Source organism: Colletotrichum acutatum, assembly GCF_030867785.1.
Source record: "Colletotrichum acutatum strain CBS 112980 chromosome Unknown BDZ83scaffold_203, whole genome shotgun sequence".
Classification (NCBI taxonomy): Eukaryota; Fungi; Ascomycota; class Sordariomycetes; order Glomerellales; family Glomerellaceae; genus Colletotrichum; species Colletotrichum acutatum.
The window spans coordinates 20,402-33,785 of NW_026849197.1; the positions used below are offsets into that span (position 1 = coordinate 20,402).

General features: G+C 53.7%; 5 protein-coding genes across 5 annotated transcripts; 2 read left to right on the forward strand and 3 right to left on the reverse strand.

Moving 5' to 3' along the window:
* Window positions 1-153: 153 nt before the first annotated feature.
* BDZ83DRAFT_758130 (FAD binding domain-containing protein) lies at window positions 154-2,050 on the reverse strand (the record flags this gene model as incomplete). Its single annotated transcript, XM_060514990.1, has 4 exons — window positions 154-1,033; window positions 1,120-1,437; window positions 1,496-1,895; window positions 1,948-2,050. 4 exons carry the CDS (start codon window positions 2,048-2,050, stop codon window positions 154-156), a joined length of 1,701 nt encoding a protein of 566 aa, XP_060358152.1.
* Window positions 2,051-3,138: 1,088 nt separating this feature from the next.
* Window positions 3,139-5,118, forward strand: BDZ83DRAFT_657644 (family 47 glycosyl hydrolase; the record flags this gene model as incomplete). The annotated part of the gene is made up of 2 exons (XM_060510976.1): window positions 3,139-4,794; window positions 4,999-5,118. The coding sequence occupies 2 exons, from the start codon at window positions 3,139-3,141 to the stop codon at window positions 5,116-5,118; spliced, it is 1,776 nt and encodes a 591-aa protein (XP_060358153.1).
* An 890-nt stretch (window positions 5,119-6,008) lies between these two features.
* On the reverse strand, window positions 6,009-7,092 carry BDZ83DRAFT_768937 (uncharacterized protein; the record flags this gene model as incomplete). Its single annotated transcript, XM_060515320.1, has 5 exons — window positions 6,944-7,092; window positions 6,829-6,853; window positions 6,606-6,721; window positions 6,291-6,339; window positions 6,009-6,179 (listed from the first exon to the last, which is right to left on the reverse strand). Exons 1-5 carry the CDS (start codon window positions 6,973-6,975, stop codon window positions 6,009-6,011), a joined length of 393 nt encoding a protein of 130 aa, XP_060358154.1. The 5' UTR covers window positions 6,976-7,092.
* An 896-nt stretch (window positions 7,093-7,988) lies between these two features.
* On the forward strand, window positions 7,989-8,307 carry BDZ83DRAFT_758132 (EC87 protein; the record flags this gene model as incomplete). Its single annotated transcript, XM_060514991.1, has 2 exons — window positions 7,989-8,168; window positions 8,293-8,307. 2 exons carry the CDS (start codon window positions 7,989-7,991, stop codon window positions 8,305-8,307), a joined length of 195 nt encoding a protein of 64 aa, XP_060358155.1.
* A 1,368-nt stretch (window positions 8,308-9,675) lies between these two features.
* On the reverse strand, window positions 9,676-12,960 carry BDZ83DRAFT_593004 (uncharacterized protein; the record flags this gene model as incomplete). The annotated part of the gene is made up of 1 exon (XM_060506590.1): window positions 9,676-12,960. The coding sequence occupies one exon, from the start codon at window positions 12,958-12,960 to the stop codon at window positions 9,676-9,678; it is 3,285 nt and encodes a 1,094-aa protein (XP_060358156.1).
* Between the last annotated feature and the right edge of the window lie 424 nt (window positions 12,961-13,384).

Genomic DNA, 13,384 nt, shown 5'->3' on the forward strand with positions numbered 1-13,384 from the left:
GTTCACCACGCAGGTTTTGAGGACCCAGTCGTGAAGTGAAATGCATTCAAGTTGTGGTCATCATGATTGTGGGGTCAAGTGCTACGACGGTTCTATGTCACGGTCTAGATCTATTCCGGCGTCTAGGATGTTCAAGTCTAGCTACACATGTCCTCATATAAGAGGGAGCGTCTTGGTGCTACCAGACCAGAAATTCTTGAACAAAAGTCCCACCTCTTGCACATTCTCGATCGGGTAAATGCCAGCCAGAATACCGTCTGGGCGCAGGATAACGAGCCCGCCGCTTGTGGCTGAGATTCCAAAGGTATTGTGTCCCTGTCCGTCGACATCACAGAGCACCAAACTAGAAGGAAGTCCATCATACACATCCCACGTGTTGGTGATAGTACCAGTGACAATAGTAGTGAAGCTCACCATCTGGTCGTATTTATTGACTGCGTTGAGAGACTCGAGAGTGTCACGCAGCGCAGCGACCTTTGCTGTCTGTTGACCAGGGCGACCAGCAAAGATGAGCATGTTCCACTGCCCGGTGTTCTTGTGGATGATGCTCTGCAGGCGGATGGGAACAGACGGACCGGGTGCTCTGAGAAGGATGTCAGGACAGCGATGACCGACGGCCAAACTGCCGGTAGTAGCCCTATCTACCAGGACGGAAGGCCCATAGCTGACGCCAAGACCAATGTTGAAGCTGGCGTTGGACGTCAATATGTCGCCCAGCACCTTGCTCGGCTCGGGCTTGCCGCTGCATCCGGTCCACGTCTCGGGCACGTCGCCAGACAACACAGCCGCTAGGGTCTTGTCGATATCAATGACCTTCTGCGCGACGGCACGGCGCTCCTCGGAGTACGTATCGAGCACTTCCGTTTGGTACCATCCTCTAAGAACTCCAGCGAGCTTCCACGAGAGGTTAATGGCGTCGTGGATTCCGGTGTTCATGCCCTGGCCGAAGCCGGAGGAGTGTGTGTGAGCAGCGTCGCCGGCAAGGAAAATGAAATCATCCTTTTGCATGGTCGCGGCTACCTTTTGCTTGATTCTGTTTTTTGCCGTCAGAGAATTGACGTTCGTAGTTTCAAGGCTTATACTTGCGTGTAAATAGTCCACCAGTCGATTCGCTCGAACTCAAGTTTGAACGGTTGGACGGATTTGACCACCTCCTCCATAGCCTGTTCCTTGCTGAGGCCTTGGGGATATTTGGCCTTGAGCGTCGGAGTAAAGACATATCCGAGGCGGCACGCATCCTTATCAACCCGGGCTAGGAAGGCGCTGCCGTACTCGGCGCTGTTGATTGTCACAAAGCCAAGGTCGGTCTCAGGAATGTCAGTCTTGACACGGCCATCAAAACGAACCCATTCGTATGCCGTTTCATCACCAATCATTTCAATCTTGGCAAGTTGTCGTACTTGAGACGAGACTCCGTCAGCGCCGACCAGGTATTTGCTTTGAAGAATTAGTCAAGTTCTTTTATCTTTGAGGCATGCATGAGAAGGACCTATACCATCTGACCGAGCGTGTTCCGTGCTGAGGATGTTGAAGAACAGCTGTGAGATTATAGCCGTCATGGGGCTTGTCGTCGATTTGGTAGTCGACAAGTTCCCACTGGTATTGAACCTCATTTCCTGAAACAGCTTTATACTTGGCAGCAAAGATGGCCTGGGAAGACTTTTGACGGATGTTGATGATATAGTCGTGGAAAGTTCCCGTCATGGCAGTGAACATTGATTGCTGGCCCACGGCCGACACTCTTTTGCCGCCCCTGAAGGTGGCAATTCCCCGTACAATGTTGCCCTGTTGAACTATTTCTTCGGCGACGCCAACCTGTTCGAAGAGCTCGAGAGTGCGGGGAAAGAGAGTAATGGCTCGGCCAAAAGACTCCTGGACCTCCAACTGTCGTCTTTCTTTGCTTCAATGTCAGATCGCCCAACATTAAAGTATCGTCTGTCAGCTTACCAGTGATGATTGTAGGGATGCCTTGCTGGGCCAGACTGAGGGCAGTCACCAGGCCGACGGGCCCAGCACCAACAATGAGGACATCAGTCGGCTCGAAATCCATGGTAAAATAATGTAGTCAAAGGAGTATTGGGATATGTTCAAACATATAATGGTAGATAAGGAAAAAAATCAGACGGAGTTGATTGTCTTGATGACAGCCTTATATCTGAGCAAGAGGAACGCGGTCTTCAATCCATGGGAGCAAATCAATCACCTTCTGCAATCTACGTTGCATCCTTGCCCGGAATTCGGGATTATAGTGATGGGTCGAAAATACCCTAGATAATACATATCTTTTGCTTGATATACAGGAGGCTCTCCATATGCTGCAGTCGCCTTACTCGGTGTCCATACTCCGTAGATAGATGAAGGTTACACAATTCCGGCACCGAAAGAAAATGTGGATCGCGTTCGGCACCGAACGCTGAGAATCAATCTTCAATCGCCCGTCGCGCCTTGGCCGTCCCATTAAACCGACTTTCATTCCATCTTTGTGAGTAAACTTTCGACAGGGATAGAGCAAGGTTCGCCAGACACAAACGACCCCAAGATTCAATGGGTCGCTCTCACAATTGGGGACTGAAATACGCGGGAAATGGGGCACGTGTGTTTTGACTTTCAGCTCCATGTCTCAACCGTCTCGAAACGTCGCTCCAGGTTCCATGGAACGCCACAAATCTAACCAAGAAAGCCGCCGCCCGTTGTCTTGGCTTGGCCCAGGCTTGCTCGGTAAAAGTCAAAGTTCGATGTTAACACCTAACCGCCTTTTCTCTTAGCCTTGCACCGCCGGCCCTTACCTCACCTCAACTCCAGCTGGTGAGATTCTGCTACGAGATACTCATTAAGGGGCTTGCGACAGCGACACCCGTAGACGGTTCCCTCCTTACAGACCACAGCTTTTCTTGTCGCATCTTGCTTGGTCACAGTTCCTGTTCCTTTCTCGTATTCGATAGACGGTAGACACTCTCATTCCACCGCCGTCACCGAACCGTTTCATGACTCGAACCTAGCCGTGTCACACAGCCCTCCTCCCTTGCCTGGCCTCAACCATCGAGAAGGACTCATCACGCTCCGGGGCCATCACGCCGCCTCTCATTCACGCGTCTCTCCACTCACATATACTCACACAGACAAACACAAACATTTGTCATGGGGAGGACATCATACCGCTGGACGCGGGTGCGCTCCATCGTCCTTACCCTCATTGCCATAACATGTGTCATCTACATCCTCGACACAACATGGCTACACCCGCGCACAGAAACAGCCATGCTAGAACGCTTCATGAACACAGAAAGCCTCGTCCGGCAACCGGCGACACCAAAGTCCAGCTTCGACTGGTCCGCCGTCGACCTAAAGTACCCGCCCCAAGACCCGCTCACCCGCGTCCCGAACGGCGGCCGCGGCTCCCTGCCCCGTGTGCAACACCGATTCGCCTCCGAATCCCTCTCCGCTTCCCGGCGCCGGGAAGCCCGCCGGCAAGAAGTCCGGCGCCTCTTCCAAAAGAACTGGGCGAATTACAAAGAGTACGCCTGGATGAAAGACGCCCTCAACCCTATCTCCGCCACTGCAAAGGACCAGTTCTCCGGCTGGGCCGCCACCCTTGTCGACTCCCTCGACGTCCTTTGGATCATGGGCCTCAAGCCAGAGTTCGAGGAGGCCGTCGCGGCCGTCGCGAAGATTGACTTTAGCATCTCCACCTCGGACCGCGTCAACACCTTTGAGACAAACATTCGCTACCTCGGCGGTCTCATGGCCGCCTACGACCTCAGCGGGCGCCGCGTCCTCCTCGACAAGGCCACTGAGCTCGGCGATTTGCTGTATGGCGCCTTTAACACGGAGCACCGTATGCCGGTAGACTTTATCAACTTTAACGATGCCAAGTCAGGCAAGGGCCTCATCGTCGAGGGCTCCGTCGTCTCCGCGTCCCCGGGCACCTTATCCCTCGAGATGACGCGCCTCTCCCAGCTCACCGGTAACCCGAAATACTACGACGCCGCCGCAAAAGTAATGGATCTCTTCCATGACGGGCAGCAAAAGACGAAACTGCCAGGCATGTGGCCCATGTTCGTCCACATGGCCGACCGCGACGTCGTCACGGGCTCAACCTTCACCATCGGCGGCTGCGCCGACTCGCTCTACGAGTACCTCCCGAAGATGATCGCCCTCCTCAACGGCGCGGAGCCAAAATACCGCACCATGACGGAGAACTTCCTCAAAGCCGCCAACGAGTCCCTCTTCTTCCGGCCCATGCTCCCCGGCGGCGAAAACGTTCTCATCTCGGGCAACGTCGACGTCGACGCGGGCGGGAACCACTCCCTTGACCCGGAAAGCGAGCATCTGTCCTGCTTCATCGGCGGCATCTACGCCCTCGCGGGCCGCGTGTTGGGGAAAGAGGAATGGGTGGCCGTCGGCGCGAAGCTAACGCTGGGGTGCTACTACGCCTATCAGGCCATGCCGACGGGCATGATGCCGGAACGGTATAACATGGTCAAGTGCGACCGCCGGGACGCGTGCGCGTGGGACGAGGACAAGTGGGACGCGGCGAGAAAGTTGAAGACGGATTATAAGGAGCACTTGCCCAAAGGCTTCACGACGGCCAAGGACCCGCGGTATATCCTCCGACCCGAGGCGATTGAGAGCGTTTTCGTGCTGTACCGCATCACGGGCGACCAGGGGTTCCAAGAGGCGGCCTGGGAGATGTGGAAAGCTGTGAGCAACGGGACGCTCGTCGAGCATGGCAATGCTGCGGTGTTGGATGTTACGCAGAAGCAGGACCCGCTGCCCAAGGAAGATTACATGGAGGTGAGTTTCCTCGACATTTTCCTTTTGATTTTTCGCTGCTTTTCTTCCTCTTTGCATTCTTCTGCCATGTCAGCATAGCTTTTGGCAGGGATGATTTTTCCGTTCTAAATCGGGAGATTGCGAAGGGGAGAGAACTGAGAGAGAGAACTGAGAGAGAGAGAGAGAAAATCCCGCTTGACTGACACTGCATGACCACCCATTTAGAGTTTCTGGCTGGCGGAGACACTAAAATATTTCTACCTCGTCTTCTCACCGCCCGATCTCATCAGCCTCGACGACTACGTGCTGAACACAGAAGCGCATCCCTTCCGGAGACACCTTTGAGATCCGGAGAAAGGGACATGGCTGGAATTAAAGGAAGGGGGCATCTTTCCACTCGCCCCGGATTTCGTATCCCAAACGCCTGGATTTGGATGAAAAGGAGGTGCGCGGACAGCTCCGTTGATCTGTGCTCTCTCTTATCCCACCGGGCGAGTCTGATACCTGACTTTCTAAAAGCGGCACTGGACGTGAGATGGGTTTGCATATTGCCGGACTGGTGTATCTGTACAGAGTATGAGCGAATAGATTCGCCGAGTAATGACAGTTTGAGCTTTGATACCTAGCTCCATCTTGGAAGATGATCGTGAGCAGAAAATCGGCCTATGAGTCTGGTGTCTTTACGATATCACGAGTCAACCGCTACTGATCCGCGGTGAAGCGTCATAGCTGAGCGGCGATGATGACTGATCGCTATTCAACCGTGTTGAGCCGCCACCCTAACAGTAAACTTCATACTCTAGTTGGCTTATCGCCCTTGGCTACTGTCATGAAAGATACTGTGAAGCAGCGGCTTTCTTGAAATTCCTGCGCCGTACGTCACCCCAAGAAGCCGCAGCAAATCGTGACGAACCAATTCTCTACGGGTGTATTTTGCCACTCTTGGCAGCTATGCTACGATCATCGGGTCTGTTTACCCAGATCTAGACGTCAGTCGAGGAGCCAATATAGCAAGGATGACCATGAGTCAAAATCAAGTCTTGGCGGGTAGGTACTAGGAGATCGCAGGAAAGATGAGCACTCTGGGTGAGACAGGCCGGTAGTATGTGGGCTTGGACCGAGCTGACGGGGTAGGTGCACGTTGGGTGGTGTAATGGTACAGACGTTATTAATTACTATGGTCTTGGAAATTCGGCCTCCGGGTGATCACTAGAAGCTTGTTTTGTAATCGAGTTCTAGGCGGCTCGCCGGCTGGAAAAGGAGATCTCTGGGCGTACTATATCGTAGGCTACTTCGTACAGCCCTATTCTGCTTTCTCGCAAGAGTCTGTAGAATAGAGGCTTGTCTCCGAGATCGAGTAGAGTCCAGGAGCCCGGTTTCATCATCCACCCAAAGGTTCTTGAAGACTAATCATCAAATGAACACCTCCTATCCCACCGGGGAGAATTTTACAGGCAGAATGAAGAACAAGCAAACCCCTAAAACCCTGTATGCTGCCATTTCATACGTCCACTCACCTGGTTCCATTCCTTCTGCCGTGCCTCACTCTCGCTTGCGCACGTCAATCTGTCAAATCCAAGCAGACGGAGTAGTCCACATGCCATCATACTACTTCGTACAGACACAGACTACGGATACACACAAATGTCAAAGCCACGCCTAGCTCCAACACATTCTAGAACCCAAAACCCCAATCAGCAGGGCCTATAGGCCGGTTGGCTCCACATAACAACCATAAATAACATGCGACTTCCCAGTTGCAATATGAGGCTTCAGGATCTTATCAAGTCTTATCACTCGTTAGGCACGGCCGTCCATTAGGAATGACTTACTCGCGATCCCTAACCCCGGAACGAGGGCGCATGAGTCGTGTTGCAGTGCCGTAGCCAAGGCCCTCTGACGGGAGAACAACGCTAAGCCACTGGGGAAGTGCGTCTTTTGCGCCCCCCTAATTCCCCATTCTCGTTGCCTCTCTAGCCTATGGAATCTCTCACTGTACGAAAGTTTAACTTTCAACGGGCGCGGAGCATCTATTACGGACAATTGCCAACTTACAGAAAGAATGCCAAGACATGAGAGTCTAGAAGAAGGAAAAGAGTCACAAGACACATTACCACGTCCGTCAAATCTCCCAAGCGTAAATATCCCGGCTGATTGCCCGTTAGATTACCCGCCCATCGCTGCCATGAAGTAGCAGAACATGGCTAGCCAATGTGCCCGTAAAGATGTATCCGTATGAATACTCCATACTTTAGGTAGCGGACTTTGAACTGAGCAGCTCAGCAGCCCACCTACTAAGGATACCTAGCCAACGGAAGGTCCGCCAAGAGGTGGATTGGAAACACCTCATCGCCAAGAGCACAGATCAAGCTCATATACTCGATGGGCTTTTAATAGCCCCAAACACTGCCCGCGCAGGCGCCAAGACCACATCCCCTAGCAAAGCCGGTGCAGCAGCAGTAGCAAAACTTGCGGACAACATGCCGGTCCCCGTCTCTCACTACCTTACTCCGTGAACTTTCTCAGTACTAACCAAATAGGCTATCCAGAGACGGTAGTATCGGATTTTGCCGTACGCCAAGTACGCCGAACGGACCTCAAGGTGAACAACCTAGGCCACCAAGCCAATCCACACTACCACAGTACTCCGTACTCCGTACAGCTTGTAATTTTGGCCGGCCTTTGAGGCAAATTCATGTGCCTGGCCACTTTACCATCTGCTCACTGACCAAGTGGTTCAGGACAGCTCCGCTACGGATACCAGCAAACTCGAAAATAGCATCCTCCTTGTAACCACATCGAGCAGATCTCGAGCACCTTCCAAGAAGTCGCAAACTCTTGGTTAGTCTTGGTTAGCCAAAGTCTTGGTATTCCTCTTGCAAAGACACCCAGTCAACCTAGCAAGTCTACGGAAGAGGGCGGTGTCAACCTCAACAGACCCTTCATCCATGCTCGCAGAGGCCTTGGCATAATGTTTCCAAAGTTTATCACGTCCATCCCGAACAATTGACTCAAGATGCAGTTTCCTTGTAAACTGCTGTATAAGAAGTAGCTGATCATCCCGCCTTTTCTCACTCTTGTCATCCCATCACCCTCACCATCACCATTATCATCCCACTTCACCCACACAACCCTCAACTCAACCTTCTCTCACAACCATCCAAACTCCCACACCTCCACCTCCAACTCAAAACCAACACAACAAAACCGCCAACATGCGCGCCGTCTTCGCCATCGTCTCCCTCCTCGCGGCGACCGTCGCCGCCCGCTTCGACGGCCCTTGCACCGACACCGTCTGCGGCGACTCCAAGGTCAACTGCGAGGCCGAGGGCCGCATCTGCGTCGGCTTCCCCAGCGTCGACCCCGAGAAGCGCCTCGGATGCACTTGCAGCATTGTCTAAATGCAAACATCCTACAAACATGGTTTTCAATTTCTACGCATGGTACGTGTGTCCTTCAAGCAGATTCTTCCTCTTTCGCATTCCAGAGAACTGCATGACTGACTCGGTGACTTCGTAGATCAGCATTTGTTGAGTCTCCCATCTTGGAAAGACTTGGAGTTTTTGGGGAAACATACAGGAACGAGGAATAAGAGGTACCATACACGGGAAACCAATCATGACATGGCAAAACACACAAAGGCGCTCGGAAGCGATGGAACCCACACAGCATGATATCCAAACCTGAACAAAAAACAGCATAGACAAATCTCACACATACTACCTTTTCCTGTCCACAATGCGTTTCCAAGTCTTTCCAATCCCCAAAGTTCCAGATCGCCATCTACCGTGACGTCCGTCCTTCCCGGCGCCACACCCGCCCGCTTCCATCCGTTCAAGATCGCATAACCCGCCAAGACCCCAGACACGATTCGAGGCGCTTCGTCTCCCGCAGCCAAGACTCGCCCACCTCACCACACCTACCACTTCTCAACTCCCTCAAATCCCCCCTTTCTCACCTCTTTCCTATACACTCACATATACCTCCATCCAGACAAACCTTCCCACTCCCAATCCCTCTCAAAAAATCCCCGACGGCGCTCCTCGGTCCCACCGAAGCGGCATACTCCCCTATCCATCCGCGAGACCCAACTCACCCGAGGAACCCGAATGCACGGAACCCACTTTGCCGAGATCGATCGGCACCGGGATGAAGACTGTTTTGGTGCTGGGCACTTTACGCTAGGCAAACCAGCACATAGGAGAGCGAAAGTTTTAACAGAAAGAGGCTTATCGTCGCTGGCACCGCCACTGCTAAGAAAGTAAGAGTTAGTGCAGAGCCCCCTCTAATCATGAGAGCGGAGAGAGCCTCATGGCGAGACGTTACATTCGGGACCGCTCTCTGTATCGGTATCTCAATCGCATCTTTCTATCAATTACTCAATTGCGGGTAAAGATGTATGTATTGCTTTCAGATCAAGTCTCGCCAGACTGGAGTCACCCTTGGTTTACGGTAATTCTTCCTCGTTGTGATTACGGACTTGGCATGACAGCGACAGAAACGCAAAGCAGCATTTCGAACGGCGGAGAGAAGCCACCTTCCTAGCACCACACTAACCACCACGCAAACCATCGTGCGTGAAAACTCTCGAAACAAATGACAGATTCCCATCCAAATGTGTAGACATTGAAGAGACTGAAAGTACGAATACTAAATAAAAGTACATACAAATGAAAAGAGACCATGATCTCAAACCCGAGACTCCCCATGGTTCCCGATTTTCCCGTCTTCTTTTTTCAAAAGAATAAGTCTCGCGTGTGGTATCATCCCGCTCCCAAAAAAAAGTTCGTCCCTGGACAAACGAAAACTCCTAAAAAAAGCCACAGGCTACTGTACAGACCAGAAGATTTGTAGTACGTAAAAACAAGAAGTAGAAAAGAAACGAACCGGGATGAAGAGGACTCACATCTTCCCCCATCCCCTAACAAAACCCCTCTGCGCCCCATTCACCCTCGCCAAGATCCCAAGCCCAACATCCTCACCTCCACCCCACCCGCCCCCGCGCTTGACGTTGATGCCGTACGCCATATCCCCGTCTCCCCTCACTCCATTGAGGTCCTCCGCGCCCCTCCTCTTCCTCACCCGCTCGTACCCGATCTTGAAACCCATCGAATGGCTCCCGTCCAAGAAGCTGCGCTTCATTTCCTCCGTCGCCTGCCACTCAGCCCCACGGCCCAAGAACCCAAATACATTGCCGTCGGCCAGCAGCGCCGCCATGGAGGCGATACTGCACGGGTTCCGCGGCAGGATGGTATCCGTCCCGGGCGTGAGCAGCCATGCCACGAGCGTCAGGGCGACGAGGAGACCGAGCACGGACTGGATGATACGTGTTGAGGCGGTGTCCTGCACCAGACGGCGCAGAGAGGTGACGGACGTCGACTCGAGCATGGCGGGGATGGTCTGCTGGGCCGTCACGTCCGGGAGGCGACGACGGGAATTAACGTTGAGGTTCTGGGCGCGCAGGATGCCGTGCTGCCGAACGATGGCGTCCGCTACGAGACCGCTCTTACCCAGGCCCGGATCGCCCAGGTTCCCCGCGGGCACCGCGAATCGCGATGTGACGAGGGAGCTGAAGAACGGGTCAAGCTGGTTGCCCGTGGTGAGATTGGCCAGCAGTCCGTACTGCAAGGGGAGTAGTCTTAACTTGATTGGCTTGGCGGTGTTCTCCTGGACGACTGGGGGGTAAGTTGTATCCACGTGTAGCGAGGCGCCCGTGAGGCGGATCTTGGCTGTTACAGTCTCGAGCGTCTCGTTGCAGCCCATGGCTGAGATGTAGCCTACCTGCATGGGGGTGCTGTCGGAGAGCTGACCCCAGACATAGGTGAAATCGGAGCACTGCGACGAAGCAGCGGATCGTGGGGTAGCGACACCGAAGACGGAAGAAGGAGAGACGCCCGGTGGTAAGACGGCGTTGGACCGGATTGATGGATCGAGGCACGGCTCACCGGCGATGTTAACCTTCATGTCCTGTGAAAACTGATTCGGCAAGTCAGGGACAGTAAAGTTCGTATTAATCTCGGATTGCGGGTAGAGTCTGCAGTCGAGCCGCGAGCGAAGGGCAGGGACCGTTGCGATGATGGTGCCGGCGCCGTCCTGCATATCGAGGGGCTCCGATAGCTGCAGACTGTTGAAGTTGAGGTCCTCAAAGGTAAATGATGGGAAAGTCAGGTTCGCGTCGAGAATCAGGGAGGCCAGAAGAGTATCAGTGGTACAAGTCGGACAAGGTGAGGACGCATTGATGAAGCTGTCGAGGGTCTGCAGGTTTACGGGCCGTGTAGATGGGATCGGTGTCGTACTATAGAGAGCCCCAGAAAACGTCGCTAGGAGCGACGCGACGATTAGAGCGGTGGTGGTAAACACGACAGCAATATTTTGCGTCTTCACAGCATCGAACAGGATTCTATGCTTGGACTTATCCATGAAGTCCAGATGAACCGTCGTTTCAAAGGATCCCCCTTCTTTAAGCTTCGCATACGGTGCAAGACATCGCGTCGCACAGTCCGCAGCGGCCAGGTACAGCACCACCAGACCGAAAATGACGCCGGTCCCTGTTGTCCACAAAAAGTGCTTGTCGGTATTCGCCTTGGTCGTCGCGATGCCGGCGTCTGCGTTGGAAATACGAAGCACAACTTCAAGGGCAACAATCATGCCAATCATAGTTCCCACGGCGGCGAACCTTGCCCATGGATTCAGCGGCAGCGGGTGCTTCCAGTCATCGTTTCGTACAAACTCGGGCGGCTGGTTCTGAGGGGGCGGAGCACCACCAAAGATCTTGAAGTATCCCCTCGCCTCCTTTTCGGCCTTCTCGTAGGGCTCTACGCCAGTGTAGTAGTTCGTGCCGAGCAGCTTCTCTCGTACGATTGATATGTCGGCAGCACCCGTGCCGCGCAGACACTGAAGAAGCTGGCGGCTGTGAGCGAGAAGGGTTGCCATGTTGATAATAGTGTTTGGGTCGCGGGGCAGGAAGCCCTTCGCTGGCGCGAGGGCAATTGCAGCCAGCACCAGCATGAGAACAAATCCCAGTAGGCCTGACAAGAGGTGTGCTGGTATTTGGCGAACATTGAGTCGCTCTCCAATGATGATGGCTGTACCGGTGGATTTCTCTTGTGTCTCGCCCATCAGTGAGCTGCGCGCGACGAGAGCAGTATACTGCTTCCAGTACGCCGTCGAGATCTGGGTCAGGTTGTCCGTCTTCAGGAACGTCTCGATCGGCGGGAGCCCGTAGTCCTTGATCTGCATAGCGACGGCCGAGTTCATGACGGCGTCGGAAGCGACAATGGCAATGCCGGGGTACCGGCTGTTGATGTTCGGTATCGCTGCGAGAATCTGCGAATCAGTGGGGTAGGAGTTGAAGTGTCCTTGGACAATATCCCAAGGGTGGACCAGCTCGAGAGTCTTATTAGCTGCCGAGCGGTTGCGTTCGATCTTGATGAGTTGCGTGTTGTTCTTGGTGACATGAACCCTGGTGAGAAAGTACGATGGACGGCAGATCAGCGCTGCAGACCTTGAAACAGCACCTGAAATGGGCACATTGAAAACGTCACTCTCCGTCGGCACACTGGATTCGTTGATTTGAATGGCTCCCGTCATGACGACGACTCTTCCATCATCGGGGAAGGGCGAGTTCCCGCAGGCCCCAGCCTGAAATGCCATAAAGAAGGTAGGAAGCGTGAAACCAATCAGCGCCATGTTCGGAATTGTTTGCGTCAAGGTGCAATTCGGGGTCGATATGGTGGCGTTGAGCTGAACATCCGAAGCTTGGATGAACTGGACACCGGTCAAGGTGAACTGTGCCGGCTCGCACTCGATTTCGGATTGAAAGCCGTCGACGTTGGTCCTCAGCTCAGCAGTCGCGGGCAAGTCTGCAGAAAATGACTGGAAGGCGAACTCTTTGGAAGTGCCGTCCGGGAAGTTGAGACCCTTCGTTTGTAGAGCAGTCATCGTAAAGAAAGGCAGCGCACCAGCATTCCGTAGCCCAGTGGGATCGTTCACAAACGTGTTGTGCAGGTTCAAGCTTGCACCCCGAGCAGTCACAATCTGGAACGTTGGGCTGACGAGCGCCACGGCGATGACGATGATGAGTTTGAGCGTCAGGCCGACAGACGCTGTAGCCGCAACGAGCCAGTCCCGATTCTTTGTCGCTTTCGCAATGGTCCACGGCTCGAACATGAACACGTAGTCGAGCATCAGTGTCCTGTCCACGCTCGCAGGTCCTTTGGCCATCCGAAGCCATGGCGCGCTCGCTTTTGCTTGGTGTTCGGGTCTCGCCCATAACGCGGCGATGCAGGTAAAGATGAAAGCCGACCCATACTGCCATAGATATCTGAATCCATGGTCTGGTGAACCGAGTCCTCCTCTTTTATTTGATAGGTCCAACACAGCTTCCACGGTTACCATCAGTCCGGCGAAGAGGATCGCAAAAGAACTGAGAATTCTCCTCTGAAGATAAAACGGTCGGTACGGAAGAGCGACGTCGATCAACCCATTTCGTTTTCGTAAGTCATCGGAATCGGCCGTAGTTGGTGGTGTCGCCGCAGGTGGGCGTGGCAGATGAACTCGTTGTATTCGTTGGGCCGTTGGTATTTGTTGCGCGGGTGGAGGCGGCCTCACT